The sequence below is a fragment of the Equus caballus genome, chromosome 2, assembly GCF_041296265.1.
Source record: "Equus caballus isolate H_3958 breed thoroughbred chromosome 2, TB-T2T, whole genome shotgun sequence".
Taxonomy (NCBI): domain Eukaryota; kingdom Metazoa; phylum Chordata; class Mammalia; order Perissodactyla; family Equidae; genus Equus; species Equus caballus.
Genome location: NC_091685.1, coordinates 90,889,461 through 90,910,002, shown reverse-complemented (window position 1 = coordinate 90,910,002; position 20,542 = coordinate 90,889,461). Strand labels below are relative to the sequence as shown.

Below are 20,542 nucleotides of genomic sequence, written 5' to 3'. Positions count from 1 at the left end.
AGAAGAATAAAAAAGAAAAAAGAAGCATTTTAATTGGGAGGTAAAATCCAGCTGTGTCCTAATGTGTTTCGGAATTGAATCTTCCCCAAAGCTTCCTCCTAAGAGATGCATATAGCAGAGGTCCCCTCTCCCAAATAACTAGGGACTGAGTACTGGTAAATTCTAGAAGCCTGAGGTCTTCATATAGCTGTACTGATGTATTGACTTGTTTAAAATGAGAATTGCATGGAAAGAAAAAAATTCTGGAGAATAGTCATCACAATTTTTACAGAAATGTTTCTGTGTGTGGGATGGTGGGTGGTTTTTATCTTCTTTTAAAGAGCTTTTTTTTGGGTGTGTTTACCAGAATTTTTACAAGGAGTGTAATATGTATTAGTTATCACTTTTGTAGCATGAATAAATCGTTATTTGAAAAAAAATTATCAATAAAAATGAAAACCAAGCTATTGCCATAAATTTTAGAAGCAGTGATGAAATTTGAAGACTCATACTTGTGCCACCCCCCCGCCCCTGCCTTGTGCAGCTTCTCATAAAGTACCGCCATTGACCACCTTCAAAACATGGTTTTGCTTTGGGCATTTTTTGGTTACGAGAGCTAAAGTTAAAAAGAAAACAAAAATGTGTAGCATTACCTCTTAAATATGTAGACCATGCCTGGGGCATAGTACTTGGAAGAGATTTTAGATGTTTATGATAAATATAATCATATACACACCTTTAGGAGATATTTTCTTCACTATGATTAAAATTCATTCATTTTCTTTTGGAGAATTAATAAGTCCATGGCTTATTTCTTTCTTTCTATGGAAATGGCCATTATGACTAGGGGTCATGGCTTATATTCCAAAAGAAAAATGCCATTCACCTTGAAAATTTCATAAAATGATGAGTTAGGTAGTTCTAAATGTGTTTACTTACATTCAGTTTAAAGTTTCTTAGATGATGTTGAGGGAGGGTCCTGCTTTTTGTCATGGCCAGAGCTAGTCCTGGTGAGGGCAGGCCTCTTCTTGGGGGATCCCCAGGCCTTTGGGGACTGCAAATGGTAGGCTTCCTGTGGTCTGATCCTCTGCGCTGCTGTTAGGACGAAGTGATTTCCAAGGGAGGCTTGAGTCCTGGAAAGATGAAGGGTGAAAAAGAGAGAAGAAAAAGAACCTTGGGAGAAGTTGTACATCAAAATTGGAAGGGGAGGAGGAAGAGAAGAAACAAAGGAATGTCTTATATGGAGTATGCCCTACTGTTGGCATAGAGGATCTGTATTTCTTTAATGTTATTTTAGGCTTTTATCGCTGAAATGTAAACTTTTTGTTTTCATGTGAGCAAAGGACACATTGATTGAAAAAACAATTCTAGCTAGGCATTGGCTTTTTATTCATTGAAGAATATTTGTAGGTATTTGGGTAATGAAAGTCAGAGTTACAGCTGTGTTTGGGAAACTGTTTCCTTCTGACTTTGGAGAGTATATGCTTGTGTTTCCCAAATGTTTGCAGGTGCAAATTGATAAAACTGCACCTGGAGTGTTTTTAAAGGTTTGCAAACCAGAAAACAACATTTTATTACTCAGAATATATGTTCACACTGAGAATGTAAGAGTGATGCAGCTTTGGCTTAATCAGGAGAGGTTCACCTTATGAATTGATTGGGGAGAAAGTTATTTAGTGAACACATGAAAATTTCTTTAATGCCATGTGGTTCTTGATATGTTATCAAAATTATTTATTATTATTATTACCTCTGTTGGTCTTCTTTGAACATTAGAAAAACCAGGGCACTGATGTTGCATCTACAGTGTATGCCACTGAAAATGCCCATGGTTTGGGGTAGGTAGTTCTGGGGTATGTTCCATTTTTTAAACTCTGGTTGATAAAAGTTATCATTTACTGAAATCCTGAAGTAAAAAACCAAAGTCAATTGTGTATTCCTTTATTTAGTGCATAGAGTACTACAGAAATCAATGTGGTGTGCCCCAAAAGGACTTGGGAAGGGCTCTGAACATGCCTACTGAAATTAAAGCTAAAAGCTTAGAAAGAAAAAGAAAAACAGAAACTCAACCAATTTGGTAAATTCCAAAAAGTATACTTTTTGCTTTTCTTTTTTTCGGTTGTAAACTAAATTGAAGTTGTTTTTCAAAAAGCTCGTGGTCCATCAGGGCCACAGTCAAAGCCTAAGCCCGTGGGATGAATGGCCACTGGAATGGAATGTCTCCTGCACCCGTCTTCCCTTCCATTCTTCCTGGCTGCCCATTTCACTCTCTCCTGTGACATGATGGAAAGAGCCTCATGCTCACAGGTAGCAGCAGGGTTCCAAACAAGACTCTCTAACATGCTCCAGTGTCAGCCTCACAGATCTTTGTGTATCAGGTAATGCCTATGAAAGCATGTTGAGGAATTTCAGCTGTTGAGCAAAATCTCCCCTGATGAGGAGGTATGTGCATGAAGGATAGTCTGTTGGAGAGAAAGGGCCAGAGCCAGCAAGATGGGAAATAGCAGTTGGCATTGAGTTCTTGGTCTGGGAATAAAGCCTGAGTCTGCCACTAATTAGTGGTACGAATATGAGCAAATCTTTAACTATAGGGCCTCAGTTTTTTCAACTGTGAAATAAAGGAGTTGGCCTAAGTGATAACTAGGAGACTTTTCAGCTTGGAGATTTAGAGTTTTAATGAGCCAGAATAAACATGAAGCCTTAGAATTTTTGCAGCATCAAGCCTGATCCCAACTGGTATTTCACTGTCAGTCCTTATGATCAATTCTAGCTAAATTTTCTGTAAAAGACCCATATTTAGTCACAGGGTAGTGCTGATTTAAGGACAGACAGCTGGAAAGTTTTCAGGGCTCTCTGTGTACTGTCCACATGGTAGCTAAACTCTCAAGTTGTGTTGTAGATGGAAGTTCAGGCTACCTTGGAGCCAACTTAGAGTCATAAAACCCCAAGATGATGATGTCTAAACACACTATAGACTCTGAAGCTGAAAGTAATATTTGGCCATTTTGTAGTTATGTATTTTAGAAGATTGGAAATTGTATCTTGTCCCTCTTTTCTATGTTAAAGATTTAGTAAGGGGAGCATGCATTGATTTCCAACTGCTTCTGGTTTTACCTCTGTCTGTTTATAGATAGACATAGTTATATGAAATATGATGTCACCGGAGAGGACATAATATGAATGGGGCTTAATATGACTGAGTAATGTTGGAGATGGAGGAATGTGGTAACCAAGACATGCATGCTGGAATCAGGAAATCTGGGGTCAAATCTTTGTAAGTCAAGCACTTGGCATAATGTTAGGCATACTGCAAGTACCCAAGAGTTGCAACTGTTACTATTCAAGATGATAGGAATATATAAACATGTTAGTAATCTTCCTATCACAATAAAGACTCTTCTGTAGAAACATCTGTTTAAAAAAGAATTACCTCATCTCCCTTAATTTCCTTTAACCATAGTATTTGTTAATTCAGCTGAGTCAAATGCTGCAGGTTTGCGTTGGACGCTAAAGCAACATTGTCAGAGACCATCCTTATTTCCTATTATCTGCAAAGTATTTCTGGCAGAGGTGGCCCGGTCTTTTCCACATGTGGCCCCTGGAAGCAGAACGTGAAGAACTTGGGGAGGTAGTTCTATGTATGGCTGATTCTCATGGGCATAAACATCCAGTTTGTTGAGTCTGAGGAATCTGTGACTGAGCAGTAGTGCCAGACTCATGTTTAGACTAGCACTCTTAGGAGACCTGAATAAGCGCTTGCTTACCTGACACGCCTACGTGTGGAGTTTTGTTTTTTGTCATTGGGTTGTTTGATTTGAGTTTTTTTTTATGTTGTAAATACGTAAGTGCGGTGAAGAAGTTTTCTACCCTGAAAAAAAAAAGTTTTGAGTCAACTTGATCTCTTAGTATTGCTTGAGATGAGTTTATCTGCCCTTGAACACAGGTAACATGATGCTAGGCGAGTGAGTAGTGTCAAAAGATTTTGGAAAGAGGCCTGGGCCGTAGAGGAATTTGCATCCTTGCAGTGGTTCTAGAATTGGAAAATCAATTTTATATTTAAAGATGACACATATCTTGGTGATAAAGAACAAAATAAGCTACATTTTAACTTCTAGAATCAGATTGCCAAAAAACAGGACAAAATTTTAAAATAAATAATCTGCTATTTCCTCTTCTAAATTAAAAAAAACCCAACATATCCTTTTAAATCATTTCCAGTGTTTCAGGGAGAAACCGTGAGAGCATAGCTTTGTAGCTTAAAACAAATTGAGTACTGAGGCTAGAGCATTGGCAGACAAGGTAAATGCATATAAAAGGTAGCACATTGTAGAAACATCTAGGAGGACATAGCACAATGACAGTGAGTCTAAATACATATTCTCCGGTTGTACTCTTTCTAAACAGATGTAGAACAGTATAATTGGTGATTTTTTTCCCCTAAGAATTAAATTTTGGTTTTTAAACTGGCAATAGGGGCTTTGGAAATAGAGTTGAGACTTAAGATACCAACTCTGCCATTTTCAAGCAGTGGAGACTTGAGCTAATTGTTTAATCTTTGAGCTTTTATCATTTTGAAATGTGGGGAACAATACTTGCCTCAAAGATTGTTGAGAATATTAAAGTGCTTTGGAGAAAGCCTACCACCTAGTAAGTGTTTATTAAATGTTAAATGTATTCAGTGAAAGAGGAAGTAATTCATATTTCAAATTTCAATGCCTAAGTGCAGAAATAGATACACAAAACTGTTGTGTGATTTCAGGTGACTTGGGAATTCTGATAAGGGGATCTGATTGTTGCTTGATGAGCTTTTTCCACAAACACTTTAGAATAACTACACACTGAATTTGAGGAATATTCAAGATCTCAGGAAATTACTGCCCTCCCAAAATGGTGGTTGAGTAGAGTAACGGGGGTCTGCATCCGTTTTTATTATCATTATTTACTGGATGTGATCATGTTAGAAATACTAGTAGCTACTCTATTTCTGGTTACTGTGTGCCAAGTGCTATACTACAGATTTTATAAACTTTATCTCATTTAATCCCTATAATTACTTGAGATGTAGGTATTATGGCCTTCGTTACACAGGTGAGAAAATGAGATACCCTGTTCTGATAATATCTCTAAGCTTCTGTAGCTGGGAAGACTTCGAAGCCAAGCTAGTGCCTTCTCAAGTTATCTGTGCTTTGATACCACCTAACCTGGATGATAGGTTAGCTCTTTGAAATGCTAATACAACATAGAGTTTGTTGAGGGGGTGGTTGGTCTTTAGAATCTTTGGAACATTTTATGCCTAAGTAGGATTTGGGAAGATCCAGGAGTTGATTGCATCTGTCCAGGTGCCAATTTTCCTGGTGTTTTGATTTGGAACTTTGGTCCAGCTGACACAAGTAAAGAAAGCTGTGGAATGACTATATAAATAGCTCTTTTTCAGCCTTGGCTACACAAAAGAATCACCTGAGGGGTTTTAAAATGCAAACCAGAGAAAAACCTCAAACCCCAGTCTCCATTCCCAGATATTCTCCTCCACCCTCCGCCACAATTTTATTGAGATATAATTGACATATAACATTGTATTAGTTTAAGGTATACAACATAAGGATTTGATATATGTATATATTGCAAAATGATCACCACAATAAGTTTAGTTAATACCCATCACCTCACATAGTTACAAAGGTCTTTTTCTTGTGATGAGAACTTTTAAGATCTACTCTCTTAGCAATTTTCAAATATATAATACAGTATTATTAACCGTAATCACCATGCTGTACATTACATTCCCAGAACTCATTTATCTTATAACTGGAAGAAGTTTGTACCTTTTGACCACCTTCACCCATTTCCCCCTTCCCTACCCTCCACCTCTGGCAACCACTAATCTGTTCCCTGTTTCTTTGAGTTTGCTTTTTTTAGATTCCATATAGAAGTGAGATAATCAAGTACTGTCTTATTTCACTTAGTACAATGCCCTCAAGCTCCATCCATGTTGCCACATATGTTTCCTTCTTTTTTATGGCTGAATAATGTTCTCCCTGTTATTCTCATGTAAACTAAGCAATGTCCTAAGTCTTCTGGAAACTTCTGGAAGCCCAGCCCTCGGATGTCTCAGATCAGTCCCCTGGGTGCATTGGGGGTCACACTTTCGGGTCCCATTTTGCTTGGTAGCTCTGCAGACTGGAGCTGCCCCCATGCCTCACTCCACACACCGCTACCCACCCCCTCACCCTGTGGTGGAGGAGGAGGAGGAGGAGGAGAAACAATTGTTAGCATTTGCACCATTGCAGTCAGTGCAATCTTCCAGGAAGATCTGCTGGGAAGGTTATCAGCCATCCAGTGCCCGTTCTTGGAATATAACTTTTCCACTGTTTATTTAGGCTTTGGGTGTATTGGCTCAATGTCTTGTTTGGTTTCCTATTCCAGTAACATGCCATATTTGTAAAGATCAACCATAAGTAAGTCAAGGAGCTATTCTAAATGTTGGTTACACACAGGTGCTGTTTTCTTTCAATGGAATTAAGTTTTGCCATCTTTTCTTCTCTCCTTCACCATTGTCATACTCTAACTTCTCTCCTATCCTGCCACTCCACAATCTGTTTTAATTTGAACAATGACAGACGGCAGTAAATCCAGCTGCGGACAATAGTCTAGACGACAGAGGATTTTTTAAGGCAGATAAGCAGTTTGCTATTTGCCAGAGTGCCCTGTTGGAACACAGATTCTGTGGAAATATGGTGTTAGGAGGTTACCAGTTGGAGCACTAAATTAAAATTTCACTAGCAAATATTTGTTCACAGTAATTTAAATCATTTTTTATTCCCTTTACACATGAGGGGGCAGTATGGTACTATAAAGCAAATGCTCTGTTGAAATTTGTTTATTTTTATTGGTATATGTTAGTTTTTAGGTGAAAACTTTTAGACCCTGAGATTATAACTCTGACATGGTTGTTAGTTATTAAATGTGATACACGTATGTGAGTGTTACCCTCACTCATAGATACAGTTCATGTGCCTGTTTTTATTCAAATGCATAAGTAGTAATTTCTTTGCAACAGTGGGGCTTTCTCGCAGTGCCTTTTCTTGTAGTTTGATGTTTATGTTTTGTTTAATGCTAGTTGGCTTTCTTCCTGTTTTCTGCTTCCACCTGAGGAACATCAGCTCTCTGAGATGCGGTGTCTGTTAGGTTGATGTCTCTAAATATTTTATTTTACGACTTCATTGAAGGCTGATGGGTCTCCAGTGTTGCTGGGGACAGGAAGCCTCTGAACTCAGTCTCGGCAGCTATGGAAGGTCTATTATAAATCACCTCTGTATGATCTGTTTCCCTTATGGCACAGATTGCTTTTCTCAAAAGAAAACAAAATTGCTAAGCAAAGAAGCAGCACATTTTTATTAATGTTCTTATTGCTGATATATGAACGATGCTGTAGGTAATCAAGGTGCTAATAGTCTGGGTTTCAAAATGGAGGGGAAATTATCAGGAGAAGTTGGAGGGTATTAAATGCATTGATAACATCTACAAAACATTTTATGAAAAAAATGTACATTGGAATCTGAAAGGTAATTTCATAAGCACAAGGTATTTTTAAATGTGTAAAAAATATTTGCAGTCATATGTTTCTGTTTATGTAGTTTTAAAAAATTTGAGACCAGCATTTTGGCATAAATATAACCCTGTGTGAAATTTACTAGGATATTTGTTTTAATGTTTTATCCTGGCTCCTTACTTTGTGGATAGAGAGCTGGGGTATTGTCTACACCTGGTAAAGATAATTATGGTTGTTTAGTTTGGGAATGAATTTATTTTGAAATATAATAATTTGATGTGCTTTTTCTTAATTTTAATGAGAAATTTTATTTTGAAATCATCTGTTAAAAAAATAAATAACAGGCGGATGACCTATACCCCAGATTTGAAGGAATGAATTTTTGGCTGCAGCTCCATTTGGATGGACTCCAAATCTAATGTTGTTTGATACCGGTTTACTGTTGTAATACACAGGTTTCTGTTCATGGGAAACAATTAATTAATGTCCTTTATGCTTTGATGGCAGATTTTTAGGACCCTGCCTGATGCCACATTCCCTGAGCCGGTCTCCCTGTCACCATCACCCCCAAATGCTCCACCAAGGCAATCGAAGAGACAAGGCCAGAGGACTAAGAGACCCGTGGCTGTATATAATCTGTGTCTTGAGCTGGAAGATGGTAAGATGTTAATTATATTTTTCTGCTTGACAGTGTGTTGAGGAGGGATATGACGTCCCAAGGGCAGGCCTTGGTTTTCCATCGTTTGTGTTTTAATTCCTCTTCCCCCTTAAGATTATAATTTTTGAGATTAGCAGGGAAAAGCTTTCTTGTCAGGGAGAGAATGCAAGTTTCAGTTCTGTGTTTGTCTTTGTTATGCATGGTTCTTTTTTTATTTTTAAAAGACAGCTTAAATTTCTTTTTTGGGAGACTTGTGTGACCTCCTGTGAGATTACATAACCCTGAGACAAATGGAAGGGGAACTAAAATTAAAGCAGATCTTTTATGAGAGGAGCAGATAGAGTCTAATGTGAAATGCATCTAGATTAAAGGCACAGTTCACTGTTGCACTGGAGTTTATGGCTTCTGTATCCTACTTGCCCCATTCTTCTGACTTTTCCTAAGGCAAATATCCCATCATATGGCAAGGGTGGCAAATCGACCTGCGTTCGGGGGCCAGGCTGAGTGAACTGAGCTACAGCGGGACTCTGGCAAATGGAAGTTCTCACGTCCCATCCAGGCTACCATGTTCCAGCTAATTTTTGTCAAGTGGCCACATTGTCTCAGTGTTGCCAGATTGCCTAGTTTTTAAAGAGAGCCTGAAAATTTGAATTTTAAACACTGATTCCTACAAAACAAGACTGTGAGCCATGGAGAGGCCACCAACTGCTGATTTGTAACCATGTGGTTGTAGGTGTGGAGAATAAGATGATCATGGTCTCAAAGGCTGCGTTTGCAGAATACATGTCTGAACTGTGACTCTTGTTGCAGACTTCACCCCTGTTGAGGACATTTCCTGAATTTGAAATTAGTCTTCATTTTTCTTCCTCTTCTCATCCTCTTTGTGTGTGTGTGTGTGTGTGTATGTATGTGTGTGTGTGTATCTGTATATGTCTTTCCTTTATTATCCTTTTGAGCTACCGAGGTTATGTTGGTTTGGAAGTGTGAGATGATTGTCAAAGGGAGGAGGAAAGAAGATAGAAACAAATACAACACCTTCATCATAAGCAGCTGTGTAATCACATGTCCAGGTAGTTGACATCCAAAGATCCATGCAAGTGAGCGACAACTGTCGTCACATCAACTGACTCTGCAGGATGACTCAGAATGCTTCTTGTAGTAACACTGGGGACTAAGACCTTCTGGTATTCTTTTAAATTGTTTAAGACACTAATCATATGATACAAGTATTAGTTTTACAGTCAGATCCTTATTTTCCAGAGGAAGGGCATGAGTCATTAAAATCAACCTGTAATTTTAAGGCTTCCTTTTGGACGTTAGTTTCAGCTTCTCAGCCCATCTGACATTTTTATTCTCTCTCTTTCTCACTTTCCCTCTTTCTTAACAGAGTTGCTAACAAGGAGTAAAACTGACTGGTTTGAATTGCACCTTTTCTTATATCTCACTTGTTCTTCAGTGGAAGTGTTAATAAATAGTGAAAGAGGCAAATGTTGAAAGTCGGAGGGGAAAAAGAAGTCAAGAAGACATAGAATAATACCTACATTGGCTCTTTGGCCCTTGAGTAAAATTGAATTGACTGTATTTTATAAAAGAAATGGCCAAAGAAGGACCTTTCATTTTAGAATCACATCTCCTTTTTTCGTATTTTTAGGAATGGAATCATAATATCCAATCACTTGTACAGAGTGTACTAATATTTTGATTTTTGGATTAAGTGATTATTAGTGGGTAAGAAGCTGCAAAAGTGGTATTTAGCACATCTTTTATGGGAATACTCAAGATGCTGTACAGTCATAGCTTTCCTAATTTTTAGGTCTTATAATAATTCTTAAAAATTATTTGATTATAAGGGAAGAAAGAAGATTGTCATATCTTCAACTCCTTTAGTCTGTTTTCATGTTCACTATATGATGTTTTATTCTACACTTTGTATTTTATAACTTTAATTCTTCTTGATTACAAGCTTGGATTTTTTTTTTTTTTTTGTGGGGGGGGGGAGTTGTCAGAATGAGGAAAGCCCATGATTTTGGTCATGGAATGATTTTATTTTATCTTAGAAGTTATAAAGCAATTAAAACTATTATTTATCCCTCCATTATTTGTAGCTAAACTTTAGTGAAACTCATGTTGTGTGAAAAAGATTTATTTCCAAGAGAACAGGGTTGGTTAGGTCCATATTTTGCATATTCTATGAAAAAGAGAGGGGCTGACCTAGTGGCATAGTAGTTAAGTTTGCCTGCTCTGCTTTGGTGGCTTGGTGTTCACGGGTTTGGATCCTGGGTGTGGACCTACATACAACTCATCAAGCCATGCTGTGGCGGCATCCCACATATGAAATAGAGGAAGATTGGCAGAGATGTCAACTCAGTGACAGTCTTTCTCAAACAAAAAGAGGAAGATTGGCAACAGATGTTAGCTCAGGGCCAATCTTCCTCAAGCCAAAAAAAAAAAAAAAAATTTCAAAAAAGGGAAATCAGTGAAGAGAGGTGGTGAATATGCTTTTGAAAGGAAGCATACAAGGAAAGGATACTAAACTGTGTTTTTGACTATCACTTATCATATTGAAACTCTACCCCTCAAAAAATCTATTCTTGTCATTAGGACTTATGTGTTTTTTCAGTAGCCTGAGCCATTTAATTGTCAACTCTACTTGAAGGTTTCAAAAATTTTAATCTTTTTTTGGTGTTTTTTCTTACTGCTAGTGGTAGAGTCATGTCCCATGTTTATCTAGTTTTGGTTAAGGTATGCATTTTAGCCAACTTTGGTTGATTATTTTTCCAAACTTTTTAGTTTATATGATAGTGATAGAAAATTTAAATGGAAATATGTCTTTCTCCCCCCATTACTGACTGTAGTATAAGTTAAAATAAAATCCAGGACAAATAATTTTTGTGTAAAAATTAAGTGGATTATCTGCCAAGATTCCAGGGACTGTATTGGATGACTGGAGATTTTTTTCAGCCCTATGATTTGGTCAGAGATTTGAGTGAAGTGGTTTGTGGTCTTTCTTCTTTTACACTGAGTAGAGTATGAAACTATGTGATGTACCAAACAACCAACCACGGAAAACACTCAGAGTTGGTTTCAGTTTAACGTCAGGCAGATCAAAAAGTCATTATTATCAAAGAGTCAGCAAGCCTGTTAGCAGGAGCCGAAGTGTAGGCTAGGCGTGGAAGCAGAGAATCCAAGCTGGTATGAAATAGGAGAGAAACCCTCTGCTGATAGACATGATTTTTATGATGTTATATTCAGCCACACCCCCTCCCCCAATTGAGAGACGATCAATTTAATGTATCTTTACTTTGACAAAGATTTTAATTGGCTTTGGCACATTTACTATACTGCATATACAGTGCTCATTGTTTTTGGTAATATATTGATTAAGTGATATTAAACTTATTTGCAAAAGACTTTAAAATTCTAGTTACTTGCTTAAAGATCTTTGTTGATAATTAACATGAACTGAAATGGATATAGCATCTAGCTAGATTTAAGTAGAGCAGCCGTTAAGTCTTTACTGAAATTCTTGTCTTTTATTATTTTGTAGAAGCCATATTGTTCATTTTCATATAGCATTTAACGACGAACTTCCGAGCTGAGTAGATTTGGCTAAGTCAGTTGTTGTGAAATAGCAAAATATGAGGTAAAGCTGCTAAGTGCTAAAAAGAAGGTAAAAAATCGAAGATTTGCTTTCATTTCATTCTTAACTTATCTTTCTGTGTTTTTATTTCCTTAGAACCAGTAATAAAGTAACTCTGAAAAAGTTCAGTATATATTGTATGTATGTTTTCTCCTGCCCACTCCATATTTGTATCCTTACCACCTCTTATATAGAGAGAGACTGTTGTGTTTGTTCAAAGTCCCCCAAGACAAGGAAAGTGCATGAGGCTATATGAGATATATTCTTTGTTATTTTTCATTTGAGGCAGAAGAAAAATTTTAAAAGATTTGGGAAGTGAGAGAGAAGATGAATACCATCTGAATTTTGACTACACTCTCCCTTTCTTCCTTTCTGCTAGTGCTAATTTTAAACAGAACTAGACATTCACAGGATTAGTTTTTATTTGTATCTTCTTGGGTAATTAGGTATTCTGTGCCTATCTTCTTTGGACATGATGTAGCAGTTTATTTATTTAGGCAACTTAAAAAATATGATTTATAGCAAGTTGAAAACAAAATCATCTTGCAAGCCAATTGGCAGGATTTGATATTATTTTAGAGTAGGTCTTACTTGGGTATCGTTGGGTTGGCACTTTCACACTTGGATCCCGGATGTGCTAACTGCAACACATTTTGTCGAACATGTGTTATTGTAGTCCTACAGTGTGGTAGATACCGTGACGAGGATGCAGAGCCTTCTAAGCAAAAAAGTGAAAATACAACTGTTGAAGGGGAGATGGATAAACAATGAAGCATGATCATTTTCCTGCTATCCTAAGGAGGAACATATTCTGATATGGATCAGCCTCTAAAACCAGAGTAGGCCAACTCTCTCTGTAGAAATCAGGAAGGCCATGGTAAGAGGCTGGTTACGTAATTTACCTTAGGTTGATGTGGGCTTGAACCAGCGTTAGGAATGGAAAATAAAGTGGACATTTGGGAGTGATGTTAAATCAAGTTATTGGGACTTCTTAACTGACCAGATGTGGAGGATGAAGGCAAGTGATCAAAAATAGATGTCATCGGCCACATTTTAGGCTCATAGGTAAATCTATCTTTGGGTTCATATCTTAATTTTTGCCCTGAGAGGTGTTTTTTTTTTTTTGTTGTTTTTTTTTTTAAAAGTATTTAGACCATTTTTTCCATCCAAAGGAAGGAAATGTCTCATTTTGTTAGTGTCTTCAATACATACTCTTATATATAACTGCTTTGGAAAATAGGTAGTAAAAATAGTGTAAAATATATTGATAAAATTAGTGTATATAGAAAGTCAATGGAAAGAGAAATATTACTTACTGAAGTGCTGTGTTTTCTTAGAGAAATCATAGTCTCATAACCATGAACAATGTAGAGCTTATTTTTCTCCTCCTTTACTGCACAGACATATATCCACATTCCTTCATAGGCTCATCATAAAGAATGGGATGCTACCACTGTACTAACGGATGCTTATTTCAGTGGACGTCAAGGATGGATAGCTGACAGTCATGGCGGCTACGTGTTCTCTAATCTCAGTTCCCAACAGAGTATCTTTAGAAATCGCCTTCGTGAAAGCATGCTTTTGTAAGTGAATTGTAGTTACCCTGTCCTCCCCAAAATGTTACCAGGACATTTACGTGTGAGAAGAACCACTGTAAAACCATTGTTGACGTGGATTTTCAGTGACATTCTACATGTGTTGATGTTTCCTTGTAGACATAGCTGACCAGCTTGACACAGAATTATAATTAACCTAAGTAACTGGGCACAAGCTGATCTGTGTCTTAAGCTCAGCAGTCTTCTCTTGATTCTTACCATTTCTTTTTGCATAGCACTTCATGGGTGGGCTCTGAATGATAACTTCCCTAGTGCCGAGGCCTCTTGCCATCTCCTGCGAGCAATGTTATGATTCCTTGACATGGAATCACTGTGTTGTGAAGTTAAATCTAAGACCAGGCTTGCATCAGTGACAGTCTATGTAGACAGATTATTTCTTAACTCACTTTTACAATGATGAGATCAATGAGTTGGAAAAGGCAGCCAGAAATTTCAGGGCTGTAATTGAGTTGTGACGTGCCCATAAATCATGCAAGCTGCCTCCCCTGCATTGGCGTCGCCCCAGAAGCCTCCCAGAAGCTCAGCCCCCCTAATGTCAGTGACAAAGCACAAGGCAACTTCTTATATGACTTCCTATATAATCTTAACTATGCTTCTGTGTGGGATGAACGTTTTCCCCTTTCTCTGGAGGGGAAAAAAGCTTATTTAATGCCTTTAAAAAATACCATGGCTGTTTCTGTGGTGAAAATAAGTTCATGGCAGGTAACTAGAATTTATGGAAGAGAGAAAAATTCTTTAAAGCTTGTCTCCCTGTGGTGTGGGTTTTTTCTTCACTCCTAATAGCTTTTATTTTAATTTCTAGTTCTGAATTCAAACAGCTGTCACTCTCTTTATAGCCTCTTTGAAACTCTTACAGCGTAGGAGGTAGCTGGGCTGTCTAAGAAACATCTTTTCAAACCAACCAAAGTATTGTTTATCCTGAATGAAACAGAATTTTTAAGGCTGTCAAGAGTGACTGATTTGAAACGTTTTCTTTGGTAGCCAAGAAGATGAGCAGAAATCTTGAAGGGGGAAGATATTATCTCAGTGTGGCCAATTCCAAGTGACTTCTGTTACTCAGAAAGCTCTTAGGGCCCATGATAAAAATTCCCACAAATAAGGGTGCTGTCTACAATTAATAGAACAGAACAAATCTGTGGCCATTTCACTTTTGCTTACTGAATCCTTGTCAGTTGTTGAAGAAACAGAAAAGACGTGAGAGTGAGTCAACTCTGGAGAATTCTCCTGTAACTACTCATCTCTAGTTGCCTTTTATGAGCTCTGGGTAGCAACTTTGCAGCTTGGCTCCTTCTAGATGCTCCTTCTGCTTTCCATGGGCTTCCTGTGTGCCTTCTGAGCAGTATTTAGAAGGAGTCCAATGTCACCCTAGGAGGAAGAAAACATCTTCAAGCCTATGAAAATGAGTTCTTGGGCAGACATTTTGCATGTACTAATATTTGTTCTCTAAAATCAGCAGCATGATTTTTTGAGCTTGAAATGTGATTACGGTCATGATTTTATTTCTTCCTTTGAGACAATAGAAATAGTGATTATTTAAGTCTCTGTTGATTATCTTAGTTATCTTAAAAGTACGCTCTTTTTCTTAAAATTTTTAATAATGCAAGAGCAGCTTGCGAAATTTAGAGGGTAATAATAGTGAACAGTTAAGTATACCATATTATAGGCCAGATACTGTTTTTAGCAATATTTATTGAAGTTAGATAATCCTCGTAACAATCCTATAGGTATGTTATCCCTGTTTTATGGTTCAGGAAACTGAGGCACAGAGAGGGTCAATAACTCACCAAGTCTCACAGCTGGTTAGTGACAAAGTCAAGATTGAACCCAGGTGGCCTGATCCCAGAGCCTGGGTTGCTTACACCCTGCTGAAGTGCTGAACACCAGTGCGGCCTCAAAGTCTTTTCTTCCCTGGAGTCAACAAACATCGGCGGTTTTCTCCAGTCTTTTCAGAGATGTTCTGTGCATTTCAAACAATTTGTTGATTTATTCTTTTTTTTCCTACTCCACCTTTTTTTTTATTGAGTTCATAATAGTTTACATCATTGTGAAATTTCAGTTGTACATTATTTCTTGTCTGTCACCATATAAATGCTCCCTTTGGCCCCCTGTGCCCAACCCCCACCCCCCTTTCCCTGGTAACCACTGAACTGTTCTCTTTGTCCATGTGTTTGTTTATATTCCACATATGAGTGAAATCATCTGGTGTTCGTCTTGCTCAGTCTGGCTTATTTTGCTAAGCATAATTCCCTCCAGGTCTTTCCATGTTGTTGCAAATGGGATGAATTTGTCTTTTTTTTTTTCTAGCTGAGTAGTATTCCATTGTGTATATGTACTACATCTTCTTTATCCAGTCATCAGTCTATGAGCACTTGGATTGTTTCCATGTCCTGGCTATGGTGAATAGTGCTGCAGTGAACATAGGGGTGCATATGTTACTTTGGATTGTTGATTTCAAGTTGTTTGGATAGATACCCAGTAGTGGGATAGCTGGGTCATATGGTAGTTCTCTTTTCAGTTTTTTGAGGAATCTCCATACTGTTTTCCATAGTGGCTGCACCAGCGATTTATTCTTTTTCTAAAATTTTGAGAATGATTCTTAGTTTTTTCATTTAAAAAAGTGGCTAGTTTTGTTGTAAGGGAATCAGAATTATGGTTGTGAGGATGAACAGGAAGGAGAAGAAGGAGCCAGAGATGAGTATGGTTTTTAACCTGAGACATAAACACTGTGACAAAAATGGGCCCTCCAGGAGAAAAGAGGGCCTATTTTCATGGAAAGGTGGAAGAGAAAACAAACATTTTATTCTAGTGATAATGTTTTATGCAACCATTTACCTAAATGAACAAATCCCTTGTCTTAACGTTAGTTGTAATGTGGATCTCACAGGTACCTGATTCTTTAGCTGGTTGTTAGAAATGTGTAACATGAGCACAACCAGGAATTTGATGCTGCCCAAATATAGTGGTTTTTACTGTTACTTTTCTTTTTCCTCTTCTCTCTTCCTTTTATTAAAAAAATTATTTTTAACAGATAATATCTTCACTGGTTTGAAACACCAAAAAGTATAAATTGATACAAAATGAAAAGTCTCCATTCCATCCCATCAACTCAGTTCGTGCACCTTGCTACATCTGTGAACCGGATCTGTAACCACTGATATTAATAGGTTGAGCCATATATAAGTGCCATCTTTTAGTTCCAGGGTCATCTAATATTGACCATTTCAAATTCTTTTTTTTTCATTTGGTAGGTCAAAAATAGAAAGCATCAGGAATTCCATGTCGTTCAACCTATTTTTTCTTAAATCCTTTCGGAGCTGAGATTTCCAATTGAATTGCTAACCACTGTTATTAGTAGGGTCGTAGCATATGAAACTGCTATTTGTGTACATCAAAATGATTGAATAGCAGCAGTTTTACGTGGTTCAACCTATAGTTTCTTATTTACCCTTCCAGAATTCTTTATGTATATATAAACAAATATGAATATAGATCCTTATTTACCCTGTTGTGCACCCAAAAGCTAGTTCTATACCTTATATTTAAAAATTTTATAACACCAGTATATCTTGTGTTATAAAACATGTCAGTACAAAGAGACCTCCCTCCTCCTTGTTCACTGCTGTATAGTATTTCATGTAGTCTGTTGTGCGGATTTACTCCTAAGAGGGCTTTGTGTTCTACAGCCAAACACAGGCAGATGATGCAGGCCCCTTATGAACCACACACAGGCGCCTGGCCTTCCAATGATGATAAAAATGTTTCCGCAGAAGTAATACACATAGTATACTTTTAAATGAATAAAGAAAGTGATAAAACAGAATTTTCAGAATAGTCTCACTTCTGAAGGAAAAACTATGTAACTAAATGTATAAGCATAGAAATAAATGTGCAAGAATGTCAAGCAGTTATGAGAGTGGTTATCTTTAGGGAGAGAGAGCCTGATGATTATCTTCTTTATACTTATCTGTATTTCTTCCTTTTTCCTGTAGTATATTGCTTGTTATACACACACGTACATAGCTACACATATAAATACATGTACACACACACCACATACATACGTATATGTGTATTTCATTTACAAAAGTTTCAGCTTAACACTGATGCAAGCCGTGCTTGATACTTGATGTGTTGGGTGTAAATTTCAGATTTGAAGTAGAGAGAATGAAGCGGAGCCCTAAAGAAAAGCATATGGAGTCCCAGCAAAAATTGATCTGGAGAGACTTCCTTGGCCGCACGTGGAGAATGGGTAGCTCTTACTGCTTAGTGTTTTCCTGTTAGATTTAATCTATCTTTCACCTTCTTCCTGGGCTGCTCTCATATAATCACTTAGCACCTATTACTCTAAGGACAGTAAAGAGGAATTCCCTTATGAACAGTAGAGTTGGATTTGCTTTTTAAACGTCCTAGCATTTTGGGGATCACCGTCACTGGAAACGCCTAGGCAGCTAAGGGCTTTATTGAATGGTAGAATTATTTGTGGTTTAGGTTGGGTTTAAACTAACCTGGATTTACATCCCTGTCCTCCTGTTTTTTATGATCTTGGCAAATTCCCCTCTGAGCCTCTTGAGTTCTGGCAATAAAATTTCACATGATTTTTGCCAAGAACAAATGAATTAATGGCTGCAAACCACCCAAAATTTAGTAAATGCTCAAGAATTTTAGCTTATATTTTCTTGATGGCTTGATGTATGAAGTACAGGTCTTCAAATATACTTTCCTATGTGGTATACTTTCAAAGAAAATGTAACTTAGTCTTTCAGTTTGGGTTCTTTTTGTCCAGCATAATACCTAGACGTGTTGGTTGCTAGCGTCTTAATCTGGCAATTAAGATGTTATAATATTACATTATAATTATTTTTATAATAATTAATGTTAATAAATAATTAGCTATAATTAATATGCTTTAGGTGAGAAGAATAGCAAGGAGAGGAGGACAGGTTAAGAGCTAAGTCCAGGAGACCTCATTGTCTCCACTGGACTAGAGTTTGCATTCTGAGCTCACGGCTCTAAATTTCCTGAGCTGTCAAAGTGTTGGGCTTCCTCAGAAGTTTATGGAAGACAGTTTGATTCAGTATCTGATTACTTTTTGGTTTCTAAGGACAAAACAACAGTGGTGGTTTTGATTTTGTTTGTTTATGTAGGCAGAAATCTCAGTCTGTAAATAATGCCTCAGGACTGTGATGATGACATAAAAATGCTTTCTGCTTTACTCTGTAAAGCAATTTGCTTTGAATTCTATTGACATTGCTACTGAACTGGTCTTACTCACTTTATAATTGAATTGCCACAGACTTCCATCGACCTTTGCAGAGAGTAGAGGTGGTTCCTGAGTTGTAACCTAATGCCTATTAGCTGCTGCTTTAACGTTATGATGGGCTCTGTGTTTTATGTCATGATTATAACACAGCTGATCCTCTCATCAGCTTTTCTGAGCGTACGCTTTTGACATATCTTAGCCATCCAGTAGCTATTTTGGGCAAACATTATGCTTATATTTTTAAATATTTAGGCAATGGAAAATAAAATCTGCTTTATAATTTTATGGCAATTTCATTACATCTTTTCATGCCTCAGTGTGACACTTTAATTTATAGGTCAGGAGCTGCCCTTTTTTTCTTTCACTCGTTTTTTTGGGGGGGATGCATATCTATATGTAGTTTTGTTTTTGATGCTTTTGGGGTTGGGGGGGTAGGAGGCTATCCCATTGAGAGTTGCATTTCATTTTCCTAGAAGTGATTCCAAATAAAGAAATTGTATTACCCTGAGTGCATATTCTCATCTAGCCACTGACTGTCATTAATCTGCATGTTATTTAGCTTTGTTACGGTTCCCATTATGGTTTGTCTTGTGTGATGAGGGCAAAATGAAATGAGAAGAACTGGGACATTTTGCGCCCTACCCAGTGTGATGTTGCTTTAACTTGCAGCGGAACTGAGAATTGGGGTAAGTGGGACTTTAGGAACCTTTCCTTCCACTTGGCAATTATAACCTGTCTCAGTGTACCTCCCATTGCTGAGAAACACAATCAGCTTTCTTTCCTTAATGGGCAGTTGGCACTGTTAATTTCTTAAGCCCCCTCCCCTTTTTCCCTATGTAAGACTTAGGGAAGATTTTCTGATCAAAGAATCGAGACTGGTTTCCAGTGAACACTTAGCACCTACTACTCTATGGACAGTGAAGAAGAATTCCCTTTGAATGGTAGGGTTGGATTTTCTTTTTAAAGAAAGATACCCAGTTACATCAGCAATTTTAAAAGTTCAATTTCAAAGTCGAACTTTGGGTTCCCTAACTTATCCTTATTATTCTAGTTAGTGTAAGAAAGGAAGTGTGTGTGTGCACACGTGTGTACTTTTCTAGTTAAGGAAAATGATTGTATAAGATATCGTGTAATTCTTGTGGCCTATGTTTTGAGGAGGATAGGAATAAATATCTGGCCTGAAAAATATATCCACTTTCATTTTTGTCTTGCTTTGGACTTTTTCTTTCTATAGATCTTAGCTGTTTAACGCTACTATTGATAGTACCTCATAACGCAAGTTATCTCAATTCTTTGGCCATTTTGGTCGAAGTAGATGAGCATTTGGAAAGATGTGAAGGGAGGGCTGGATCTTTTTTGGCTGGTTCAGTGTTAATTGGGTTCTGCATGTATCCATGACCCGTCTCAGTTACGCTGCTGACAGACTGCTCTGCTGTGCCCCAGTCATCCCATTTGTCTACAGCAGCTTCCAGTTAGAGAAGGTCGTAGGAGTCCGGGAGCTGCTGGCCCAGCCAAGCATCTCTGTAGGTCGTGGAGAAATAAGCCCATTCACTTTTCTTCAGCAACCAAGGAATGAGCTACTTGGAAGAAACTCGTCTTGGAAAATCAGCTGGGCAAGACAGGCTGCTCTTCTCTGTTGTTTTGGTGTGGCCTGTTCCCATTTTCCTCAGTCTCGCAGCAAAGTTAGGTCTCTGGCCACCCTGGTGTCTGTAAGTCCATAATTATGGGAACACTACTGCTAAGGACAAGACGCAAAAACAAAATACTGGACAAAACTGTAATCCTCCCTTTGGAGTAGTAGTGGTAAGCTATTCTGAAAGTCGGAGTTGAAACTCAGACA

At 37.7% G+C, this 20,542-nt stretch overlaps 1 protein-coding gene across 8 annotated transcripts in view; it reads left to right on the top strand.

The window, feature by feature from the left end:
* Positions 1-20,542, top strand: part of ARHGAP10 (Rho GTPase activating protein 10) — a 287,552-nt gene that overhangs the window by 227,026 nt on the left and 39,984 nt on the right. For all 8 annotated transcript variants that reach the window (XM_070261551.1, XM_023636457.2, XM_023636458.2 and 5 more), the window contains one exon: positions 8,036-8,186. In XM_070261551.1, the coding sequence (XP_070117652.1) occupies positions 8,036-8,186 (151 nt within the window). The remainder of the gene's footprint in view (positions 1-8,035; positions 8,187-20,542) is intronic.